Raw genomic sequence first — 25,012 nt, 5'->3', positions numbered from 1 at the left:
TGCTCAATCTGTCAGTAATTCAGAAAAATATTTTTTTTCTTTTCCCCTTATGTAAATCCAATCCAAGTCCCTCATTGTGTCCTACAATATTGGTGCATAGTTACACAAATACAAAGTTCAAGTCAGTTTCTTTTCATTGTACTCTCAGGACAGCTCGTGATTATTTAATAAAAACAAGTAAGGTAAAGCAGTTGCCCTCTGTGAATAAACCACCCAATTCACATTAAATGTAACCTGTCTAGTCTATGTACTGAGCTGCATGTGCCACCTCATATAGATACAGTTGTCTGCAGTGTCTGCTTTATGTAATACAGACGGAGGGCTGAGTTTGAACACGTACAGTGACCCGTGTCCTCAGCATGAACACTATTTTAATATGTTTCAAACAATGACCATCGCTGTTGCAGAGCTGCAGTCCATCAGGGTCATGAGATGGTGATGTTACAGTGTCTGTTTGTTCTGGAAGCCATCGTTTTGCTCTGTAACAGCTGACATATTCTTTGGGCATTTTTCCCTGCAGCGGATCGTCTTCTTCGTTGTCTGTCATCGTTTGTTTCTCAAGTGAAGTTCAGAGAAATTTCATATCACTTGGGCTTTTGCTTTTTTGTTCATACTCGTAACTATTGCACGTTCATGTCATTACATTTCACCACATATATTGGGACAGAACAGGATCTCCTGGGTAAAATTACTTGCTTCAGTTCAAATCACTGAAGTTACACATGTATTATTACACACAGAGACCAGGCAGCTGTTAAGGCTTTATAAACATTTCTTTGTCTGTAGTCACAGCATAAACAATTCCTGTTGGTTGTGACATCATACCATTTCACTCTTGCTTGACATCTTTTTCTTTTTTTGGGGTGAGGTCAAGCCACCCTGCAGGTTTAACTTGTGCTCAGTGTCGCTGGGAGCATGAATCATCCCACTAGAGGAGCAGAGGACATTTCCTTCCACAGACATGCTCTCAGCCATGTATATCTTTGTGTTCTCAGGGAGGGCCTCTTCCTCACCGCTGGCTTTGTTATGTGCACCGAGCTTCTTGCGGCGCATTATCTCCTGAGAATACAACAGGCTGCTGTAATGTTGTTGTGCTGTGTTGTGGGTTGCTACGTCTATCTGGCTGAGAGTTTTTAAAGTTTTAAGATAAAAGTTGAAAAGAAACGAAAAACAGCACCGGCTTGTTATTTAGTTTGCCTTGTTTCACACTTAAATAGTGTCGGACTGAGAGACTTGTTTAAGTTCAGCTACATTTTGCTCCAAGCTGTTTTCCTGCAAGTGTTTTTTTGGAGAACACCGTGGGAATCCCCTTCCTAAGTCGTTTTTAAGATTTTGAATCCTGCCCTTCGGGCTGACTCTCAGATTTTGAAGCTGTTGTTCTCATACCTCTGTGCATGCGCCCTTCCAGAAAGACTCCCGTGAATTTCTATTTTCTTTGATTGCTCCGTCTCTGATTTTAATGATAACTGCTGAACATGTTTTTACCAGTTTTTCTGTTCTGATAGCTGCTCCATCATTTAGGATTTCCACAGAGGAGTGTGTAACTGTGTCGAGAGGAAGAAACGGATTCGCTGCCTGGCAGAAATAAGTAATAAGGCTTTGAGCCTGTGCCCCGGGCTTTCTCTGAGGGGTTTGCATGTTCTATGTAGGAAGGCGTGGATTTTCCTCAAACTCCGGGTAAAAAATGTCCCAATCTTTGTCGCAATTTGTGAATATTTGTGGGTGATCATTACTGTGTTATTCCCGTGAGGGACTGGAAACCTGTCCAGTGTTTGGCCCAGTTTTTTCAACTCTAAAGTGTGGAATCTTGATGTTTCCACCGCCGTGCAGAAAAAGTTTTTTTCTAGATGAAAGAACATATGTAGTGACTGTCATCATGAAAGGTACACAGCTTTTTGAAATGTGTGTGTGTGTGTGTGTATATATAGTCATTTTGAGCAACCACACATTGATCTTTATATATAAATATATCGTCTTTAGACATGTTTGTGTAGCTATGATGGACTGGTAACCTCGAAATATTCTCTGTCCAGCCCAAACAAGCAGCCTTATCTTTGTTTGGATATTATCTTCAATCCTACTTTTTTCTTTATCTTTCTCCTCAGTTGGACAACATCCTCTACCCACCGGCTACATACCTCAGGAAGTCCAGCAACCCTGAGGTGACTCGAAGACTAAGTCCCGCCCTCAAGCTGAAGCGTCATCTCAGTGAAGATGGAACATACGTCCGTAGAAGAAGCCTCGGGGGCGGACTCACAGGTAATAACACTGATTTTTCACGCACGCGCGCATCAACCATGAAAATACCTGCTTCAACCACTGATCTTGGTATGTCAGGGCAATCCACTAATCATTGTATTTTAAAGGTATATGATGACTGACTTTGAACCTAAATGCAATGGTATATGAAACAATGTACACATTGTACCAGAAATATTTAAGATGAAAAGGCAAAATTTACAAAATATAGATGTAAATAATGTATTATTTTAGTGATGAATTACGTAGTTCAATCACTCACTCATTAAGTTCAGCTGAAATTATTACATTTAGTTGAAGGAAGAGGCTCCGTAAATCGCAGAGTTTTAGAAAGAAGCTTAATAAACTAATTAAACTAATGAAACGATGACGGTGAGAATAAACGAATCAACTGATATGAATTACCAACACGCTGACAGCAGCAGGCGGCTCACTTGAAGTAAAACTGATGTTTATTTAACGCAGCTCATCCATCACAAGTTCCACAAATACAGGTTGACATTGATCACAGTCTGACTTGTTTGATGCAGCCATCAGGAGGACGCTGAGGGTTCAGGTATTAATGACGCTCTCCTCCTTCAGTAAACAGGAGTTTAGCGATTAATAACAATTGACTCGTCACTAGTTAGTAAAGACGACGACAGCAAGTCTGACATAATAGAACAGTCTTTATAGGCGATATTGAAGTTTCAGTTAGCGTCGTCATTATAGTTATGCCAACTGTGTTTATAATGAAAAGTTGGCGACTACAATGAGAATTGACGCCGCGCTGCTGTATTTGTTTACCGAGAGGTGTCTTCCTAAAGCCACTTTTCTTCATCCTTGTATTCCTGTTCAGCCTGAATTTCTATTTCTATTTTACAGTTACTAATCTGATTTTATGTAGCCAGACATTCAGAAAGCAATATCCAGGAGTGGAGCCCGTACGTCTGTCATCAAATCAATTAATCATCCCTCTCCCCCTCCTCCTGAAGCTCCCTCACCTTCACGTATTATTCTCACTTCTTCTCGCAGCTCGAAAGTGTTCTCCCAGCGCCTGACCGGGGAGCGAGAGAAGGCATTTATGCTAATCTCCATCGCATTAATGCTGGCAGTACACCCACTATCTATCATTTTTAAACGCTTTAGGCTCTTTCTTAATGGAAATAAAAGGGCTTCTGAATAAAGTGTCATTTAATCCAAATAAAAAATTCATGTTACCTTCAGTGATTACCAGCCCTAGAAGTATTTATTTCTTTACATTGCTGCTGGCTTTGAGAGCTCAAGGACTTCTCAGTGCAAAAGTAGAGCGCGGAACTTCATTTGTGGAGCTAAGAGCATTTAAAAATGACTTGAATCAGTGTTTCCAGAAGGTGCCTTGGTTACTTAATATAATCAGGATAATCCACAGATCCCACTGTGAGCAGTTTTCAGTGTTACCTACATTTGGGAATTGAAGACGGATCCTCAAGGACGAGCTTTGAAGTCTGAAGTTTCCCTTCAGATATATGTCTGTGTGTGTTGTGGTAAACAGTGACCATCTGTCATCGTCTGCTAACGTTAAATGTCACCTGAAGCCCCCCCCCCCCCCCCCCTGTTTTGTCACTTATGTCAATGAAAGAATATTGTGAAATAAGAAGTTTTTATTTTTTTCCTCCTCTTAATTTTCACAACAGAAACACTAAATAACACTCTGTATGTACCAGGTTAGACCTCTTGCTTCTATTATCAGTTGCAAAGATACAATTTGAAACACATTGTAAATATTATAAGATGCCCTTCACACGTACACAATATAAAAATATACACCAACAGTCAAACCAAACAGCAAAATCCCAGTTCAGTGGGTTTGAGTTTAACACCAGCTCACCCCAGAAGAGCAGGAAACTCTGGATCAGAGACGGATCTACGATCTCTCTGCGCCTTTGCTGCAATATTTTTTTTTTTTATCAAGGGTGGATAAAATCTTTCTCCCCTCCCACAGTGACTAAAGCTGCTTTGCCAGCTGAAAATTGACAAAACACATCACATATTGCAAAGTGAAGCTGGGTTACTAACTGTATGATTAACTTTTACCTGTAAGATCTCCCATACGTACATATCCCTCATACATATAATGGGGAGTGTATGCATTCATGCAAGGGATATTATTCGTCAGCCGATTCCGATTAAAAATATTTACCCTCAGATGATCCTTCTTGAGTTTCATAAAAATATGTGTTTCATTTTATGAAATTTTATGAAAAAAGTGAGCTTCTGAGGTTATTGTCAGTTGGTTTACTGTGCTGCTTTTTGGGCATGCTCTCATAATAAAACATGCCACGTTCCTGGGATGAGGAATGTGTAAAGTCAGCAGAGAGCTTCCCCCTTGGAATTGAAAAATTCGGTGTGCGAGAATTAGCGATTGAAGTCGGTGGGTAGGTTGCAAATCCTCCCGACTACACCTGCAGCATGTAAAGGAGCTGCCAGGGCTCGGCGTTTCCAGTTCATTTTCTGCATTGTGACTTTTGTAAATGAGATTTTCTTTAGGTTCCCACCAAATAACAAAGAGAAAAGTATCCAATGTGCAGTTAAACATAAAGTTCAGCCTGCTGACGGACAGATGGGTGTGCGTGTCGGGTTAATATCTTTATTCCAGTTACTGATGTGCGAGCAGGCTTCATTTGAAGCCATAAAACACACCATCAGTCACTCTGAGGATTTATACAGAGGAAGCAAACAGCTTTTTATTTGTTGGTTGTGCAGGGAGCTTCACCTCTCTGATTAAAATATTTGACCTTTTCACAGTGGATGAAAGATTGTGTTTTCATCTGGCTGAGCGTTGAATGAATGCCTTACCCTTTACTAATTGGCCTTCATAAAAACAAGACGATAAACAAGCATTAAACTAAATGAATCCAACTTGGACTGACTTGATCAGGTTGTTTAAATTTCTACTTTGTGTCTTCACCCTCAATTTAAGAGATTTTCTACTTTTCCTGTAGTGTCCTTTTCCATTTTTTTTTCATTGTAATTCATTTTGTTGTGGCTTAAACAAATTAAATTATTAAAAGTAGAACTCAATGCTTTCATTTCCCATGATGTATAAACCTGTGACCAACTGTAAAGCGTAGGGGAGAAAGTACAACAAATTAGACACTGATAGATGCGTAATGTCACCCTCGTGTGTCAACTAATGCATGAAATTGAAATATATTCTTTAAAAGAAAACTCCGGATGTCAGTGATTCCTGAACAAAACTGATTCATGAACTTATAACCGCAAGACGCCGCTACAAAGCAGTTGATATAAACTCCCAAACAATGTGGTTAAAGAGCATCTCTCCAACATACTTTAGTTTCACTTAATGAGTGAATCAGTCACTGGACTGAATCACGCTGTGCTGAAGGCTCGACTCATTTGTCACGGCGACTCGACAGTGAAAGCAGCACAGTGCGTTTAGTCCACAACACACCTTGTTTTATGCACCCAACAAACACTCACAACCAAAAACTGTTGATTTTAAGGCAAAGATCAGAGCAAAAATGCAAATTTAGTCATTCCTGCACTGTATTTTGTGCTGGAACATTTCCCATTTGTGTGTGTGTGGAGTTTTTAAATCATTCTTCACATCATGAGTCACATAACAGAGGCGGAGTTGACGCGGGACAACATCTGTTCAAGGTTGCAGGCTGACCTCGCAGGGTACCTGCTCTGAATGTAAATAGAACCGTCCAGCAGCCGCTCCCCAAATCTCCCGATGGCCCCTCACCTTGTGGAAGTGTTGACTAGTGAGTGACGAGAGGCTTCCTTCGTGCCGGGACGTGACGGCCTCTCTAGTGAGGAGAGCATTTGCCGGTAAGGAAGGAAGGACTTCAGTTTTCCCTCCTCATCCTGTTTGGTCTCCCCTCGGTTCTCCGAGGTTAACTCCAGCGGTCGCAGTGCGACCGCGAGGATAACACGGCAGGCAGGATTGTGCAGATTGTGCGATTGATTACAAAGAGGTCGTCTTTTGTCTCCAGCAGGAAGGGAAAAAAAAAACTAACATTTTTTTTTGTTTTTTTAATGTACCGGTAATGCATTCTTTTAATATCTGCAGAGGAGTGTGAATGAAAGATATGTGGCTAAAATGAACAGGACTGCTGTTAATTATATTAAAAATAGGTGTGGAAACCAGCTAATAGCAGTATCTCTAGTGTTATACTGCAAGCTCTTATTTATTTTTATTTTTTTCCATTAACGTCCGTCTTCTTTACCTGCTAAATCCAGACTTTGGTCACGAATGGCTGGAGCGTCTACCGGCTCACAGGAGTACACACTAGGAGTACACACTAGGAATTTTGAGTCACCAAAAAGAGTAACAAGCATGTCTTTGCGTCGTAAATCACAATACCTGTACAAAACTGCGAGAACATGCAAACATTGCTGACGATTCAGGCTCAACTTTCATCCCTCTGATTTTTCTTCATCCGCCCTCTTTATTTCATCAGAGATGATCAAATCTGAAGCCTAGTTGAAGCCAAAAGCGTCCAGCTCATCCGCCTCATCTGTCCTTCCTGCCTTGTGACAAATGGTTCACCCTCACAGGAAGCAGAAATACACACACACACACACACACACTCACGGACAAAAGATGACAACATGTTTACAAATGTTGTTTGAATTTGCGGAGATACAGCCGAAACGCTGAGGCAGATTTGTTGTCGTCTCGGTTATTATGCCATGGTGTGGATTAGTGATAAGAAAGACAAATGGTAGATGCTGCATTCAGTGCCATCTAGCTGTCAGATATGGGAGATAAGTGTTTTTCTTTTCTTTTTTTTTTCCAGTTGGTAAACAAAGCTTTCCCTGAAAACTTTGCTTGTTAGTAAACCTCGCAGGTTCCCACAGTTGCTCACCCTCTCCGGATTGAGTCGCCGCTGTGGTTGCGCAATGTTGCGGTTATCAGTGATCTCTTAATGGGCTTTCCACCCCCTCTGGCCTAAATTAACCCTTTGACATCCTGCTGCAGCGCGCAAGGTCGAGAGCTTCAGCTTAACATGCCTAACCAGAGCCGACAGCCGGGACTTTCTTATGCTACCAGCGTGCCTTTTGACCTGTGCTGTGCCCCCCCCCCCCCGCTGGTGGAGGATCAGCCTGCGATTATTGTGACATTTACAGTCGCTTGGATTTACAGTCGCAGCTTATTTACAACTGCACAGCCGTAGAGTTTGTTTCACCTCTTTTGCTTACCATAAATAGAGGTACTCGACTACACATGGGGAAAGTCCTGATCAGTTGAATCTTATTACCATTTAAACCCTCTTATAAAAACAGTAACTCACAAACTCCTTCTTGATTAACAGTAAAGGATCATGAACAATATAAACAACAAAAACACCTTCTTCACTGATGTTTTACCGTAAACCAAAACCATGTGTTCCTTTGTTAATCCTACCGGGGAAAATTTGCAGCATCAGAGCAAACAGTTAATAGAATATATGAATTAAAAAATAATCACAGATATTTAACTTCAATGTGTGTACAAATTGATTATAAAGATATCCATCTTTAGTCATGAAGCACTTTAAAACAACCACAAGAAGCCAAAGTGCTCTACACAAAGTCAATAAGACCATAGAAACAAAATCCATAAGATAAACATCTACCATATAACTTTCTCGTTCGGAAAAATGATTATAATGGTCACTCTTGATAAATCTGCTGGTTTAATTCGAACCGAGAGTTCCCTCCTCAGGGACGTCATATAAATCTAAGAGGTCATGGCATGTTAAATAGGACAGGAAAGAAATAAAAGCCTTCAATTATGGGAAAGTATGTCTCATTTCACATCTTTAAAAAACAACTTAGCTGAGGTCCCATCAAAAAATTTAAAGTTTGAAGAATCACAAGCCAAATCTCTATTATTATCATCTGATTCACTTTCACTACAGAGGTCAACTTAATGGGTTTTTTGTGCGCGTTGCCTTTTAACTGATCTCTTCCTGTTGTCGTGCAGGAAAGTACCTCCTGCTGCCGAGCACCATCCAGCAGACACACCCGGCAGGTCATCAGTCCTCTGAGACCTCCAACCTGGTCCGCGTGCAATCCCTGAACCTCGGGAAGTCGGACCCCTCCCTCACCTCCAGCCTGGTGAGTAACACGGCTCAGATTATCCAGTTCATGTAACCTTTGATCAGAGTTTTTAAAATCAGTCATTTTAGACATAGGAAACTCTTCCAGGAAAGACAAATTGCTTATCGCCGCGATGACTGAATGAATAGCTTTCAGTACAGTCCATGGTAGTGAGACATGTTACATAAGAGGGTATTTCTACCCATGACCCCTGAAATAGATGGTCAGAGTTGAAAGATTGTGGCCACTGATATATTCTGCCATTTGAATTTAGCACCAGAAATTTCTTTTAATAGACATTCATGTTGACCGGTCGCTTCTCAAAGCACGCGGCGTATTTTTAAACGGACGTGCTTTTAAAGTCACGGTGTAACAGATCAGAGTTGAGCTGTACGGATCACCTTCAGGTGTTTGGCTCCGGTTCCGTTTAACCATCCACACATCCACCTACTAAATCAGTTTGATCCAGACGTCAGTCTCTAAGGGGCGTTGAAGTATTGGCTGCACATTCAACAAGTCCATCACAAGCTTAAAAATATTAAATATAAAAGCCTTGCCTTTAAGCTGAAACGGTTAGCGTTAATCCAGATTTACAGTTTTAAATGTATTTTACTTTTATAATAAATGCCAAGTTCTCGGAATTCATTTCAGACTATTCTCATGGTAAATAATGCTTAAATCGACCACCAATTATTATGCAAAACAGTTCAGTGTAATTAAAAAAAGTACAGTTTTTCTTGCCAGGCAGCCACGCCTGATAAAATTTTCTGATTTAACACATTCAATGTTCGGGCTGTCACCAAAGGCCAACAATTAAAAAAACACATTTGTTTACATTCACTCACTAAAGCCCTTTCATGCACCAGGTATTGCCAGAGCTGATAAATGTTGAACCAAGATGCAACACACTAATCTGTTTTCTGCAGTCTGTGACTCCGCTCTAATGAACGACCTGGATGTTGGTGGGCCTTATCTTTCGCTGCTGCCGGTTGACTAAACACCTAATTGCCTTGCTTTGAAATGTTTATTCCCATGGCTAGATGACACAGTAGGCCAGCAGAAATCCCATTTGTTAAGGAGAATGTATGAGAGTAAAAGAAACCCTTTCAGATTATTGAATAACTCCATGAAACAAGATCCAACATGGTGGAGAATATGAGTTTTGAATATGGACAAAAACTATTTGAACCCTGTTTCGTTTCTTCAAAATGAAGTGAGGAAAGATAAACACGGAATCACTGCTGTCGGCTAAAGATCATCCTATCAGGAATTCAAAGTGAGGGATGGACCTCCTCAAGGAGGCGCCATAGAGCTGCAGGGTTCTGCAAAGCAGCAACAACCTGGGGGGTCGGGGTAATACCTTCTCTCAGCAGGATTTTTGAGAGAACAAAGAGGATAAAATTGTTTGTTTTGATAAAACAAAAACATTCTTAGACCAAAAGTTATTCTGAGTGTAATGACATGAATGTCAAAGACAAATTAAGCTGTAGGTCTAGAATGGGGGTGTCACACATAAGGTCCATTGGCCAGAGCTGGCCACAAGAGACTCCAGTCAGGCCCGTCAAACCACCAAGCAAATGGCAAACATTTCAAAGAAAACAGATTTAAAAAAAAAAATACAATTCTTATGAGTAGCAAACACAACATAACGCTGAGACCCGAGGTGAGATATCGGCGATGCTGGCATGAACGATGGCTACATTGTGGCCTCAAAGCCATGCTGTGGAGGGGAGTTTGTAAAAACATGCATAAATCAACAGCGACAGGAGAAGTTTTATCGACATTTCAGTGCATTTTGCACCAGAGCGTTTCATTAAAATTGGCTTTATGTTGAGATTGTAGTAAGTTTTTGTTGTAATTGTTTGATTTTGTGAAAATATAAACATTTTCATCACGTATACTCTGCGCCACAACATAGAAAAACGTAAAAATTCAAATTTGAATGTTATTATGACATTATTTCTCTCAAGATAAAATTTGACACCGCTGGTCAAAAGTATAAAAGCAACAGTTTCAACAATTCCAGGCCATATATGAAGACATACCAGATAATACTCACTGAAAACATCTAACTACTATTATTAATAACTAGTATTGCCTATTGATCTCAAGACGATTATTCCCTCTAACATGAAAAACTTTGGGAAATTCACTGAAAAATAACTATTCAATATGAGTGTGCCAAAGTATATTCATGCAGAATTGGGGTGCAGAGTTTTTCAACCTCTGAAAGCGGGACATTTTACGAGTTGGAACAACAGAAGTCCACATCCAGGTCATAGACAGTTTGTACCTGTGTAGTTGTAAATACTTGGATAAGTCACAAACTATTCCTGGCTGGAGAGAGACTGAAGTCGCTTCCGGTTCCTCGCTGCGGTGAGGCAAACTAAAAATGTTCTTTGTTTGATTCATTTCAAGCTTAAATAATACAGGTGGTTTAACAGATGTACGATTGAGTAGAACACGGTGAAATTTACCAACAGAAAGGTTCCAGTCAACTGTCTTTTGGGGGACATTGCAGTGTTTCTCGATGCTTTTCTGGACGAGTGAAAAGTAGTGTTTGCATAGCGCTGTGTAAATAAAGTTGCCTTGAATCAAATTACGTCATGCTGACAGAGATGACCTTCAGCGTGGTCCTGTCGGTTCTTTCAGATGACACTGATAGATTCTGTGATTTGCTCTATCGTGATCTTATTGTCTCAGGAGTAAGATGCAATCAGAAGCAGAGGCTAATCCAATGCTGTTGAGCTATGACTCATTCGCTGTGTGTGCTCGGGATCTGCTCGAGGAAAGGTTAATGCAATAAAAAAAATAAAAAGCACCCACACGTGCATTTGAGTGCACATGGAGTCACTGTGAAAAGTAGATTTTGGCTTATTGACACTCGGTGATCTGAGTGGGCCGAGTCAGAAAGAGGCTCCGTAACCTGAACTGGAGCAGGTCCAACGTTTTTTCACACGTTCCATGACATCAGGATGAACTTTTTTCTTAAAAAAAACAAAACACAATATTGCCACTGCAGTGTGAGCCTGCGCTTTTAATCCGAGCAATAAGCTGTGTTATTCTTTCCATCGATAAATGCAACTTGCTATTGTTTTTGGGATTAACCGCATAACATCTCAGCTAATTTCACACACTTGGGGGCGCTAGTGTCTTTTCAGTGTTTGTAATTTAAACACACATGTCTGTGTGCTTGTGGAGGCACAAATTAATCCCTTCGGTTATTGTGCCCTGCAGTGTGAATGAATACAGGATTTCCTGTAACTTAATTGTCCTCCGGTGGATAAGTCCTCCAAGCGCATGTGTTGATTCAATTTCAGTTTTACAGCTCGATGACCTGAGAGAATCTTTTAACATCTTGACTTTGCCAGAATTTGCAATGCGATTCCCTGCAGACCCTTGTAGACGGTTATCAGACCACCTTCACACGCAGTCTGCAGGGTGGGATCAGATACCGGGAGCCGACCAGAAGTGGGCTGGTTACACAGAGTCTGACCACATACGATGCATCAAACTGCAAAAAGGGAGTAAAAGAAAAATCTGTCTGCTGACACCGATTTGACATCCATTTCTCCAAACATCCCCCTCACCGACGAGCCTTGCTCAGTGCTGAAGGTTTTACCCGTCGAACTGTGGAGGGAAAATGAGTTTTCATAAGCCATTTGGAGTCGCTCCTTCTTTAACAATCTGCTGTGTCTTTGCAGCCTTGTCTCCGCCTGCCCTCTGCGGCGTGGTCGTCACACACATGAATCACAGCAGTTCCACTGCACACGGTCGAATAGCGTTGGAAAATTCCCTCTACCTCTTTCACGGCCGTAAACGGCTCCACTTTTGCGAAGAATTGCTTTCATGTCCCGGCGCCACAAGGACGACATTCACCACGGCAGCGCTATTCGTGTGCTCTGCCTTCAGATGCGCACCCAAGTTTTAGGAATCTCTGATGGAAGAATTGAACTAAACTTATATTATTTTAGAACTTTTTAAACAGATCTGCATGCTCCGAATCCAAAAAGTGTACGCCACATTGTTAGTTTATTGGTCTTTGGTCCGTTAAGGTAAATACTGACACATCACTCATCTGTATTAATCTGTGATATGAAGTTGCGTTGATCACATGTGTCATCTGACATCAAATACAGTTGAGGCACGCCAAGAGTAGATTCAATTAAAGATGGGTTGATGGGACTCTGTTCTCCTCGGAGAGGGAGGTGGGGGTGGATCTATAAGGTCACATAGTCCCAGGAGCCGGTAATCCAATGTTTCCTCCCTGGTCGATGGTTGGAGTTTGACCGGCTGCTAAAGGAGAGAGATGATGTGGGTAGACTTTGCCTGAGAGGCCGTCCAGCTTGTGCACAGCAGTACAATATCCTCAGGTAGCAGGTGTCGTGTTATTAAAGCTTTTATTGTCTAGTCAATGCATCGGCAGCACTCGGGTTACAGTTCATCTGGCTTTTTTTTTTTATAGCCTTCAACTATAATTATGTTTTTATTGGAAAAGTGCAACATTGACTGTTTCTCATGCAGACGCTCGAATCCCATCGAGTTTAATTTAAATGTGCTCCTCAGAGCGCCGTAAAACTTCCCACTTCCCAAGAAGGAAGTTGGAATCTGTTGAGCTGTATTTTATCCCACTTTGAAGTCAGAACTTTCTCTCTTCCCAGTCACTCATAAAATTAGAGAAAAAAAAAAAGATTTAGTTTCTTTTCAAATTAAGAGACTACATTGCATAAAAATGTGCACCGAGGCACATTTTTTCACAAATTCAATGACTAAGTTTGACAATTTTGCAATTTTTATTTTTCAAACTATAAACTGTGAAAGATGTGCATCTTGGTAGTTTTCAAATTTACTTTAAGTATTGACGGAAATAAAAACGTTTTGGACATTTTTGACTTTGGGTGACCCTACAAAAAGTGAGTGTACTGGTCTTCAGAGTTTATGGTTGCATTCTGAATCTTGTTTTATTTAATAAATGGCATACATGAATGAGGAAAATCTGATCTGGAGAAACAGAGAAAAAAAAACAGGTGCAACAGTTGAATTTGTCATATAAAGTCAAACTTTTGACATGAAATAAAGCAGAAATGTAATTTTTTTTTTTGATTAATTTTACTGCCTTGCAGTCTCTTGTCTGTTAGAACAACCTGGTCAGAAACCTTTGTTTCTCCACACTGAACCTCTGTTTGCACGTCTCCGGCGGCGCCGCCATTAACATGGTGGGAATAATGAAATGCCAGTGGCCGCCGCTCATACGCTGTCATGTTGTAGACGCAGGCTGGCCGATGTGTTGCTACATCTTAATGGCATCTCGGGGAGTGGACTGCATTGCAGCCGTTATTGTTTCCTGTCCGCTGAATGAGCTGAAGAAAGACACGGTGAGTTAGTTGACCTTGGGAGAGGAGCGACTCAGCTTGTCGCCACTAAATTGAAAGACGCTGCTTTTCTTTGCTTGCCACTCAGTTTTATTCCTCAATTTGAAAATGTTGGGGGGTGTGTGTGTGTGTGTGTGTGTGTGTGTGTGTGTGTGTGTGTGTGTGTGTGTGTGTGTGTGTGTGTGTGTGTGTGTGTGTGTGTGTGTGTGTGTGTGTGTGTGTGTGTGTGTGTGTGTGTGTGTGTGTGTGTGTGTGTGTGTGTGTGTGTGTGTGTGTGTGTGTGTGTGTGTGTGTGTGTGTGTGTGTGTGCTGTGAATCTGCACAAAATCCTCTTATACGATGGCATTTTGTGGTAATGATGGCTTCCATGGCTGGAAAGCCCACCAGTTCTTGGCCCCGGTGACGATGAATGAATGGATGTCTGCCAGCCTGCAGACTGTGTCACAGCATGTCACTGTTGTCAATTCTATCCACGGACAGATTTGGCAGATACATTCATGCCTGAAGAGATTTATTGTAATGAGCCGGTGGATCCAGTTTACTCCTCCTTCACTTTTTTCTTTTTCTTTTTATGAACGACACTGTCGTGTAGTTTTTACAGCTCTGTATGACTTTTTTGCCTGACTTGCAAAGTGACTCTTGGAAAAAAAGAGTTTAATGAAACCCCCCCCCCCCCAACTTAATTTGAGAGTTTATTTCTCATGAGGAAATGAGCTATAATTCCTTTATACTGCCTCACATTTTTAACAACATATTTAGAGGCGATCATTTGTAAAAAAAAAAAAAAAAAGTGGTTTACAAACTGTTTCTCCAAGCTGTTATTGGCCTTAATACCAAGCTGTCATTTATTTATTTATTTTTTATCTTTCCGTCTATTCATCTTCCATAGCGCTTTATCTTTTCAGATAAAAAAATGCAACAAAACACCATGACTGAATCTGCAGAAAGACTTCAAATCTACCACAGTGGTTCACTTCAGACTAATGCCTTCAGCATGCTTGTTTTCACAGATTCAATGCGGTTTTGATGCTCATGTTACTTTCAATGCCGCATCACTGATTCTTCAGCCCGGGTTACATTGTAATGTTGTCATTTGGGAACAGCACTTATTTTTATATTTTCACTTATCTACGTCACTTCCACAATAGAAATTAAGTTGGAAAAAGTTTTATAGGAAAATATCAATTAATGTTTTCTGTGTGATTTTCTACACTTGCTGTATCCCCTCAGTCCATATGTTGGACCACCCTGTGATAAAACATGGTATTCAAATCAAAGCACAAATCTTACGGTTTCGATTTCTCTATTTTTATTCATGAGTTCCCAGAATTTATTTATATTTGTCATGATACATTGGACCACCACACCTGTAATTGGATATGTATTGCCACCATAGAGCCTTAGTCCATCATTGTTAGTGTGACTGCAGAAAATCTAAAGGTTTAAAAGGTGTTGTTTTACCTCTCTTAATCAATCATAGGTGTGTTTTGGCTGTTACATTGAATAAACCGATAAGAATCTCATCTCGCCTTCTTCTAGGTGAAGCCCATTGAGCGGCAAATTATGTATGAAAGGTGTTGGATAAATAATGTAATTATTAATTCCAATTTCCTTTCGAAGCAGGTCTGCCCGTACGCTGGCAGATTGTTAATACGAAATCAACTTTCATTTCATACATAATGTTCTAAAATACAGACAGTTCATCTCCTTCATGTCTGCACCCTCAATGCAGGTTTAACCCCCTGGTTCTCTCAGCCATGTCTTAGTTTGCCTCCCTGGACTTCTTTTATTGGTTTTTATCTTCTTCTTTTTTTTTCTTCTTCTCCTCCGTGCTTCTCCATCATGCCCCTGGGTGTGCATGGCTCTCGGACGAGCATGGCACATCGCTCTTGATTGTGATGCTCTTTGGCAGAAAATCAATACTTCACTTCTGGTGTGATATGGAGATAAGACCGTCATAATCCTGATGTTGTGCCTTTGTGGACTCTCATTTTTCCCCGTAATTGGCAGTCAGTGATGTCCTTTGCTGATATCATTGTTGCCGGAGTGGTTTGTTGTCAGGACTGCAGTTTATGTGGACAAACACGAGGTACAATGGTGTCGTAAACCATCAACTTTTCCACAAACGCCATATATTTTATTTTTTCCAGTCGACACTAAAGAATGTTTCTCACTTTTTTTGAGTAGCTTACCTCTCATGAAAAAAACGTCCAACGATCAAGCTGTAATGGCAACCCACAAAAACAAGAAAGTGAAAAATATATTGCCCTGAAGCTCCTTATTGATCAGTTTGCTTGTGGTATCTGTCTTAGTTTTCCAGTGTCCGTGTGGCTTTATTATTTGAGGTTCAACATGGGTGTATAGCATCTACTGCTTTCCTCAATGTGGCCTCTCATTTACCTGCAGAATATACACGATCTGCTGCAGCCCCTGATGGTTAAATCCCTAAAAAGATGCATGCATATATCAATTTCTTGTAATTGATATATGCTGGGCAAACCTTAAAATTTTTTTTACTTTGTGTTTTTCCTTAACTCTCTATTCAAACTTGAACCCTTGCCTGTTAAATAGCTCAGTGGAATTATTAAGCGGTTAACGCAGAGGAAGTTGCTCCAAAAATGGTCTCGTCATTGGGGATACTCTGAGGTTTTTGTGAAATTATTTTCTTTCGGGAAATTAAAAAAGATTAAACTGTCAGGGTCAGATCCTTATATTAAATTTATCTCATTTTTATTTCTACTGCACCAATTAAAACAAGGCCATCTCATGGCATTCAACATTCAAATGAAATCCAGTGAAAAACCAACAAGTCCACGTGATCTGCAGTCGGGGGGGGAAAAAAGGAGTTAACGCATAAAGATAGAAACCTTAGCCCATTAACACACTCTATTTAGTTAGACGAGGAAACGAAACAAGAAAAACAAGAGGTAAAAGGATTAGTGGGAAAATAACTAACTATAATGTCAACGTGCAGCAGACTTGCACAGAGGGAAATACATGAATAGTTTAATAGTTGTATATCCTATTATTGTCCATGTCGGCCTTTTAACAAGCCTCAGACATGCACTCTGAAGATCCCACAATCTCTCAGGATCCTTCAGATTCTGACCTTTATTATCTTTTTCTTTGTTCGTAGCACGAAAAGTGAAGAAATTCTTGGATTTTTGCACAATATGGTGCAAAACCGTAACTGTATCGGCTGTTTTTCATGGCTCGTGGTCAATCTTTGCTGTCAAATTTCACTCTTCAGTCACTCCGTGTCTTTGAACTGTCTGAGAAATATGTTCAACAGACGCTCTCAAGGTTTCAAACTTAAATTACTTGTCGCAAAGACAGATGTGGGAGTACACACAGACGAGGCACAAAAGAAATTAAAGATGAACTCGCCCTCCAGACAAATAGATAACCTCTCCAGGAAAATTCTTGGATGGTAAAGACTGTTGGATATTTGTAATCTTAGACATGGAGGGAACAAAAACTGCATTTTTTTTTCACGTTTCTTTGTTTCCACCTGCCTTGTTATGCTGCACAGAATATTTTAAAAATAACCCAACGTCACACATCCCGGCATTATAGAGCTTGTGGTGTGTTACTGTAAACATCTGTTGGTGTGTGTGTGTGTGGATGTGTGTGATGTAAATGAAACTGTCACTCCAGATAAACGTAGCAGCAGTTGAGACATTCAACCCCTGTCATCTGCTCTGTTTGAGATACAATTTTCTCCGTTGTGAAATTCAAATTTGACGGTGTTATTCAGAGTGTGACTTTGCGGTATCTTCCCAAGTAAAGAAAACGAATTGAGAGGAGAGCCTATCGGATTTTCCCCAAGTGGGCTCCAGCTTACATCATTTTCATCTTTATGAATGCATATATTTACATGGCTACTTCAATTTATTCCAAATTGAAAAGCCAGAGATGAATTGAGAGTGATGCATTTCAAGCCATTGGCCCTTCTCAGTTACTATCTTTGTGCTTGTTGTCAAGGTTTAAGAGAGTCCCCTTCCATTGAGAGGTTGACTCTTTGGGGTTTTTTATCATGGCAGGAGTATTCTCACTCCTTTTGCTGTGTACAGATTGGGTGTTTTTTTTTTTTTTTGCACTGCTTCGGAGGGAGGGAATTGACTCTTTATTTCCACCGTGTCCCTCCTGTGCCTGCCTTACATCTGCAGGTCACCTCTCGGTCTGATAAGCTCAGGCAGAGCCGAGGCTGTGGGTCACTCAATCAGCACTCTCTGCATGCTTTCAGGACCAGCTCTCCCCTCCATTTTTTTTTTTTTTTTGGGTGCACCAAAGACATTGGATGCAGCCTTGGCTGCCCACCTGTCCAGCAGGAAATGAGTCACAGACGACCCCTGGACTTTTTCTGGAGGCTTTTCATGCTCAAACTATCTGCTCTCATCGTTGCCCCCCCCCCCCCCCCCCCACAAAAAAAAAACCCCGACCTCAAAGCAGCTTTACTTTGCACAGATTGTTTTTTTTTGGTATAAATCTAACAGTGTTTATCTTTTTCAAAAACAAATCTACAAACTGCAGGGAAATTGGATTCATTTGTGTTTTCTTGATTATAAAGGCTGCAGTATTGAGGCAGTTAAAAAAGAATACCTCAAACATTTTTGTCAGTAATCTACCCCTTTGAAATACTTTGCAGCCAATTACCACCAAACGATTTGTTTTGGTAGAAATAAAATCCTGTGTAACTTTGTGAAACAACGCGGCATTGTGCAACAGACCCTTTTGGGGGAAAAAATGGGTGAATGCTGCAGTAGCCATAAGAAAAGTAAAGCCACTACAGTTTTCTGGTACGTACAGCAGCTCTGAGTGTTAGTTGTACTCAGTCGAAACTGAATTAGTTTGGTGAGCTTGTAGATATTCAGTGAAAAAGAGTGCAGACCTCCAGTGATTGCATTGATTTAAAAGAAAAAAAAAAAAAGAAAGAAAATGAACAAGAAATTACTAAGAAAAGGTTCTCGGACCTTCTGAGGATGCCTCAGGTCTACCACTATCCCCATTAGAGACGGATTTTAATTAATAACCTCATAAACAAGTATTATTCTAATAATTTTAATAATTGGTCATATTGAGATTTTCTTTATTCAAAAATCCCAAAAAGGCTCATAAATTTTTTTTAATTCAGTTTGATTAGTTAGTTTACAATGATAGGGTGGAAAATATTTTAATGTTTTTCTCCATTGAGTAATAAAATTAGTTATCACTGAAAATCAACGTATTCACTGACAATAGGCAAGAGGAGAATGAATGTTTAATGCCAGGGTCAGCTTTACATCTACAAAATGTATCTAGAAGTTAAAACTATTTATAGAAGAAATATAAAATGTACATAAAATGTACACTGTGCCCTATATAAACACAACTGAAGTTAAACAACAACTATACAGTAGAAAAATACTTCATTACCTGCACCTTAACGGTCATAGAATCTGTCATTTTAACCTTAATTCATTTATTAATGAAATGAGAGAAACACATCCACAACTTAATCTAGAGTTATTTTAAAAGTTGGGAAAGTTGCAGCATCCACACATGTATTATAGATGCAAATACCATTACAAACAGAGCACCAGTCAGATCACATGTGTTTTTCTCTTAGTGTGCACAGAGAGAATAGTTGATTGATTACTTTTGCTCCATTGTAATGCAGCTACTGTGCAAAGAGAGAGGTCAATAAAAGGATATATGATTGGTTGATGAAACCCAATGGCTCCTTTTTTTAAAAAACAAAACAAACACAGGCAAAAGATGCTATACAGTTTTTATAATGCATGATATCATGCAACATTTTATATATATTTCTCTGGATCTGCACATCTTGTGTGCTCACTCACTTTATCCAGACCGGGCTCCGGGCTGCTCGAGCTTATCCCCTCCAACACTGGGAGGAAATCGGGACACAGCCTTGGCCCGTACAGGTATATCTTGAAAAGTAGTTAAGAATCATAAAAATAATTTTGTGCGGAAAGCCAATCCATACTTGCTCAAATTTCAAATCACCTCTTTAAATATCTCTCATAATCATTTGATTGCCATGATTGATTGAGATTGATTGTGTCTCTTCTCATTGATTGACTCGTTGTTTTAACGTTTTTGCTGTGGCCTTGGTGCGTTTAATGTACATGCAATGACAAGGAGACTTCAAACACTGAATAAGACGAATGACTCCTCCCTGGTGCTCCTGTAGCTCTTCATCTTCATTGTTCGTCCAATGTGAAATTTCCGTAATTGCTCCTTTAAGCAGCGGCGGACGGAGCAGCGACTCGAGACTAGTCAGCTGAACATAACAGGATTCCTTAATTCCCTGCAGTAATCTGGAGGACATTGTTCACGGTGAAAAAGTTGACTACTGTAATCCGTGTCCTCTGAGGTTTTAAGGGGTTTATTCAAAAACAAGCCCGATTACCCGAGTGCAGACCTGCAGCTTTCCAACTCTCTTATCAACACGGCAAACCCAAATGAGTGCACGCTCCATCCTCCACCTCTCTGTTGTCACACGGCTCGGAAACGGGGAAAAAGTTGATGTAGTGGTCACCTGTCTGACAATGTGGCTCCTCCTCCTCCTCCTCCTCCTCCTCCTCCTCCTCCTCCTCCTCCTCCTCCTCTGCCACCACCACCGTGTGCACTAGCTGTCATTCCACTCTTAGTCTCTAAGAGAAAATCATTTGAGCCTGGCTGGAGATGAGGAGAATGGAAGGGGCCCACTTAATATTCACAGAGCAGTGCCACAGTGAATGGAAATGAGTGAGAGAGGGTGGAAAAAAAAAAAGAAGTGGGGGGGGGGCTGCAAAGGAAAACAGAGACAGAAACAGAATGCAAAATTTCTGGAAAGACTTGGCAGCACACACAGGAACAACTGATTTTTACAAATGCTAATAATTCCGGCTGGTGTGGGGACACGGAGTTAGTGAGTGTGAAGATCTGTGGTCACTTGGTGGCTCATTTGCATGGAGCTGTAGCAGCAGTGCATGTGATTCCCGGAGCCTCACACAGGATATTAGAAATAGCTCATTTTCTAGAGTTGAAGTGCAACAGCGAGTGAATGGATGGATTAAAAATCATGTCGTAGCTGTAATTGGCTAATTTTCAGCTTTGTGATTGTGACTATTTTAGTTTGTTGTAAATCGTTGCTTTGATATGAGAATCCTTTAATGGTGGATGAGACGTGACAAACAATTAGTTGTAGCGAGTGGAGAGGCTCCTCTAAATCAACAGGGGGCTTTTTAACAAGAACAAGCCTTTTTAATTTAAACGGACTTTGGCAGATTAATGATTACATAAATAGTCCTAAATTATTAATTTTTTTTAAACTAAATCGTAGTTTTCCATTGTTGCATGTTTAGCATTGAGGTTATCTAGTACCAACAACTGAAATGACTTCAGTGATATTCAAACTTATCCATCACATCCATCAGCCTACTAACGTTACTATCCACGCTGCACTAATGCATTGTTATAAAATCAATGTTTCTCCCTTGCACTAGTTTAACATAGAAAAAAACATGTTAAATTCATCATGCTTATGTTTACGTCTGCTTCTGGAATTCAAACCAGACCACAGAAACTTTCTCTTTTATTGCTAAAACGGTTCAGCGAAAAGTATTTCTGAAAACATTTGAGGCGAGAAACAAGCTGCGCAGTTTCTGAATCTATCCTCGTTTTTGTCTCGCCTCGGCTAGTTTAGACGTTTTTACGAAGGTTTTCGCGACGCGTCGTTTCTCTGCTCCGCTTGCATAAAGTTGGCAGGATTCAACTTTATGCAAATGAGCTGCGGGGCGACGCGCCACGGTGCGTCTCACATAGACAATGAATGGGAACCGGGATTAATCGCATTAATCATGATGATAGATTAATCCGCGTTGACGCATTAATTGGGACAGCTGCAATCGTACTGTATGCAATACTGTATATCACATATTAAACCCTGGATTTACTTTGTATTGCCAGGTTTTTCCACAACACTCATCGTGTTATTGTTGTAATACAGTTTTCACATTAGGTCATTAAAATTTAAAGCTGAATAAATGCACAAGGAACGTGAATGGAATGTAAGTGGTTGTGCAAGATGGAACAAAATTCAGACTGTGCATAAATAAAAATAGTGGGAGAATATCTAATTATCGTCGGCGCGATGTATAAAAGGAAAAAGCCTTGAGGCGGGCTTCTAATTTGAAACCCAGATTTTAATTTTTTATATTAAACTTTAAACGTTAAACTTTGAGGAGTCATTGGCATGAATTGTTCAGAGCATGGTAATTACACAGTTTTAACCCTTTACTGGACACACCGATTCAAGACTCGGCTAGTTTTTGAAGGGATTCACAAAAAACTATTTGTTATGCGTAAAAATGGATATAATGCCACTGAGACTAGTTTGAACTATATTGTTCAAGTATCGTGTCACAATTTGTCACTTTTTTTCTATTTTACTTTCCACTTCTTATTCAAAATGAGTGTGTATAATTGATTCTTTAAAAATCGAAATGCCTTGCATTGTCATCTTTTCATTATACTAAACCAACACATGCGAAACTTATGTAGATTTTTATTAAATTTTTTTAAAATTTACATTAGTACTCACGATCAGAAATCAGGTTGTTCACTATGACGCTTCAATTGTTCGTGGGGGGATGTATTTTGCATTTGATCTTGAGCTTATTTAGAAACACTGACATTTTCAGCACTGTCTGACATTTTAAATAGTAAACAACCAATTAAACTCTAATCTAGGGATTAATCTGTGAGGAAAATACTCATTACGTGCAGAACTATGTGAGAAATTTAGTTTTTAATTCAGAAGTTAGATTCCTTTGTCCTTTTCACTTGTGCTTTGAAACATCATAAACCACATCCACCCTGGCTGTTATTTCCTCTTTTATCCCCACAATTTTATTTTATGTATTTTTTTTTTTAGATTTAATGCCAGCTGTAATCCCAGCCATCATGTATCTGTCACTGGTTTCACCTTCAGGTGCGTGTGTTCCAGCCCCGGTACGGACTGAAATAAGACGTGTGTGCGGTGTTTTAACTCCGCCTGCCGCAGACAGGATGCCAGATTCATTGTTGAGGTTGGAGCAGAACAATGCTGGGAAGGATATCCTCTCATTTTCATGGTCATGTAGGGTGTCCAAAAAGCGTGGCTGCTCAGAGAAATGAGTCTTGGGGCTCCCACTTGTCCCCGGCAAACCCCCCCTCCTCCTCCTCCGCCACCTCCCATTCACCCCCACCCGTTGCTACGCTAAATTAGACCTGCCTGTCTTCTCTCTCTCGCTCTCTCTCTCTACCCCTCACTCCTGAAGTTACAGAGGAGAGAAACAGGAGGAGGTGTCAGCTGACCCCTCCCCTCCAATCAGATAAGTTCTGATGGAAGTGTTTAGCAGCTGCTATGATCAGATCCAGCTGGAGGGAGGGAGGTAAGGAAGGAGAGAGAGAGAGAGAGAGAGAGAGAGAGGGAGGGAAGGAGGGAGGGAGGGAGAGTGCGGGAGGCTGGAGCGAGAGGCAGTGCAGCATGGCTATGCACCGGTAAGAGAGGCGTGATAAGTCGGGGCTCCTCGCCATGGATGAGTCCAGCATTCTGAGGAGACGAGGGCTACAGGTAGGAGAGCAGACACTCCATCAGCTGCGTGATGAGCGGCGGCGGCGGCGGCGGTCCGCACGGTGACTTTCCACCGCGAGCTCTGCCGGTGTTTGTTGGGGGGGATCCTGCGTTGGCTGCTCCTCCACCGGAGCACAGTTGGGACTTTGACACCTTTCCTGTGTTAATACTTGGTGGTAGAGTGTATTGATCTGATCGGCTCGTGTCCTGCGTGGATTATGCAAGCGAAGCTCCAGATAAAGACGCGTGCGACTTCTTTTCCTTTTCATTCGTTTGGAAATGAAAGTTCATGTTGCAATTACGTCCAGGCTGCTACTTTTCGAACAGCGACTCGTCTCTCACGTTTCATTTGTGTCGGCTGCCAGCAGGAGGGAAGCGGAGCTCCGTGTTCACAGAGCAAGATTGATCCCTGGATGTTGTGAGAAGGGCTTTCTCTGCACTTTATTGACTTTTTATGATAATTGAGTGCACCGAGGGGCTTTTGCGTCTCTGTCAAAAATCATGATTGAAGCATGAGCTGAGTTCAGGACAACAGTCTTTAACAAATGATGCAGTTAATCAAATTATTGCTGCCGTCACTCTGCACAATATAAAATGAAAGCATACAGGAAGGGGGGCCGAGTTGTTGTGAAATATGAGATTGCTTGTATTTTACAGTGCATGTCATATCATTTTTTTTATTTTTTTAATCCCGGACCTTTCAGGCATTAATCATTTCCTGCCAACTGAGCCAACAAACTCGGCAGTAGCTGCGGGAACGAAGCATAAATTGGACTTGATTTATAATTTTGCTTACCCTAGTTGGGGCCACGTACGGCGTAATTGATAAACAAGTTTAAAAAGGAAGCCTCTTTTAAATTCAACGCAAACAGCCCTGTGTGTGTTTTGAATCACAAACTCCCTGTGATCCATTGTAATTAGGCTGCAACGTGGCAATTCAAAGCTCCTTTTTTTTTTCTTTTTTTTACTGGAGACAAAGGTGAATTTTTCCCGTTTTGTTTTATTTACCCAGCTGGTCACATTTCACTTTCATGTTAACAGATTTGGTGTCAATGTGTTGCACTGTGATTTAAAAAGTCTGTATGAAAATTAGACTTTTATGTTTTGTTCTCTTAATGAGTTTCTCTGTGGAAACTAATGATTGTTTTTTTTTTGTTATTGCCTTTGTCAAAAGCCTCCAAATAGCAATTTTGTGCACAGTTCCCTCTAATCTCTGTTCCTTTTGTTGGACAGCAGCAGCACCACCTCCTCCTCCCCTTCGCTCACCCCCTTTTTTTTTTCTACACACAAGACTTCTTTATGCACAACAACATTCATCAGTTAAACCAAACACAACGGTCGCTCCTGTGGTCAGGCAGCCGTGCCGCTCTAACTTTCGCATTCAAAGGGAAACGCGGAAGTTGGTTTGTCAGGGAAATGAATGTAGCTGCCCCGGCACCACAGTTTCCCATTCATCCTCAGACGGGGGAAAAGATGACATCACTGCTGTCGGTCCTGGTTTATCTCCAGCCCAGAGCGAGAACGGAGCTATTTACAGTGCTCGAGGTGTTCGGGCTGTTGAATGAGGTCAACTTCACTTTGGATTTTTGACACTCCTGTTGCATCCATTATATGAAATTATCACTTTGCCAGATGTTTTTGTTTTTTTTTGAAGTTGGAATGAGGGATGTGTTAAAAGTACTTATATGTGCCAATTTGTTGAAAC

At 40.8% G+C, this 25,012-nt stretch overlaps 1 protein-coding gene across 4 annotated transcripts in view; it reads left to right on the top strand.

Annotated features, from left to right (window-relative positions):
- mast4 (microtubule associated serine/threonine kinase family member 4) overlaps positions 1-25,012 on the top strand; it is a 109,521-nt gene that overhangs the window by 22,134 nt on the left and 62,375 nt on the right. For all 4 annotated transcript variants that reach the window (XM_080477083.1, XM_080477082.1, XM_080477081.1 and 1 more), the window contains exons 2-3: positions 2,106-2,259; positions 8,216-8,349. In XM_080477083.1, the coding sequence (XP_080333209.1) occupies positions 2,106-2,259; positions 8,216-8,349 (288 nt within the window). The remainder of the gene's footprint in view (positions 1-2,105; positions 2,260-8,215; positions 8,350-25,012) is intronic.

Source organism: Lipophrys pholis (assembly GCF_963383615.2).
Source record: "Lipophrys pholis genome assembly, chromosome: 12".
NCBI classification, from domain to species: domain Eukaryota; kingdom Metazoa; phylum Chordata; class Actinopteri; order Blenniiformes; family Blenniidae; genus Lipophrys; species Lipophrys pholis.
The sequence above is the reverse complement of the archived record's forward strand: the minus strand, read 5'-3'. Positions and strand labels throughout refer to the sequence as shown.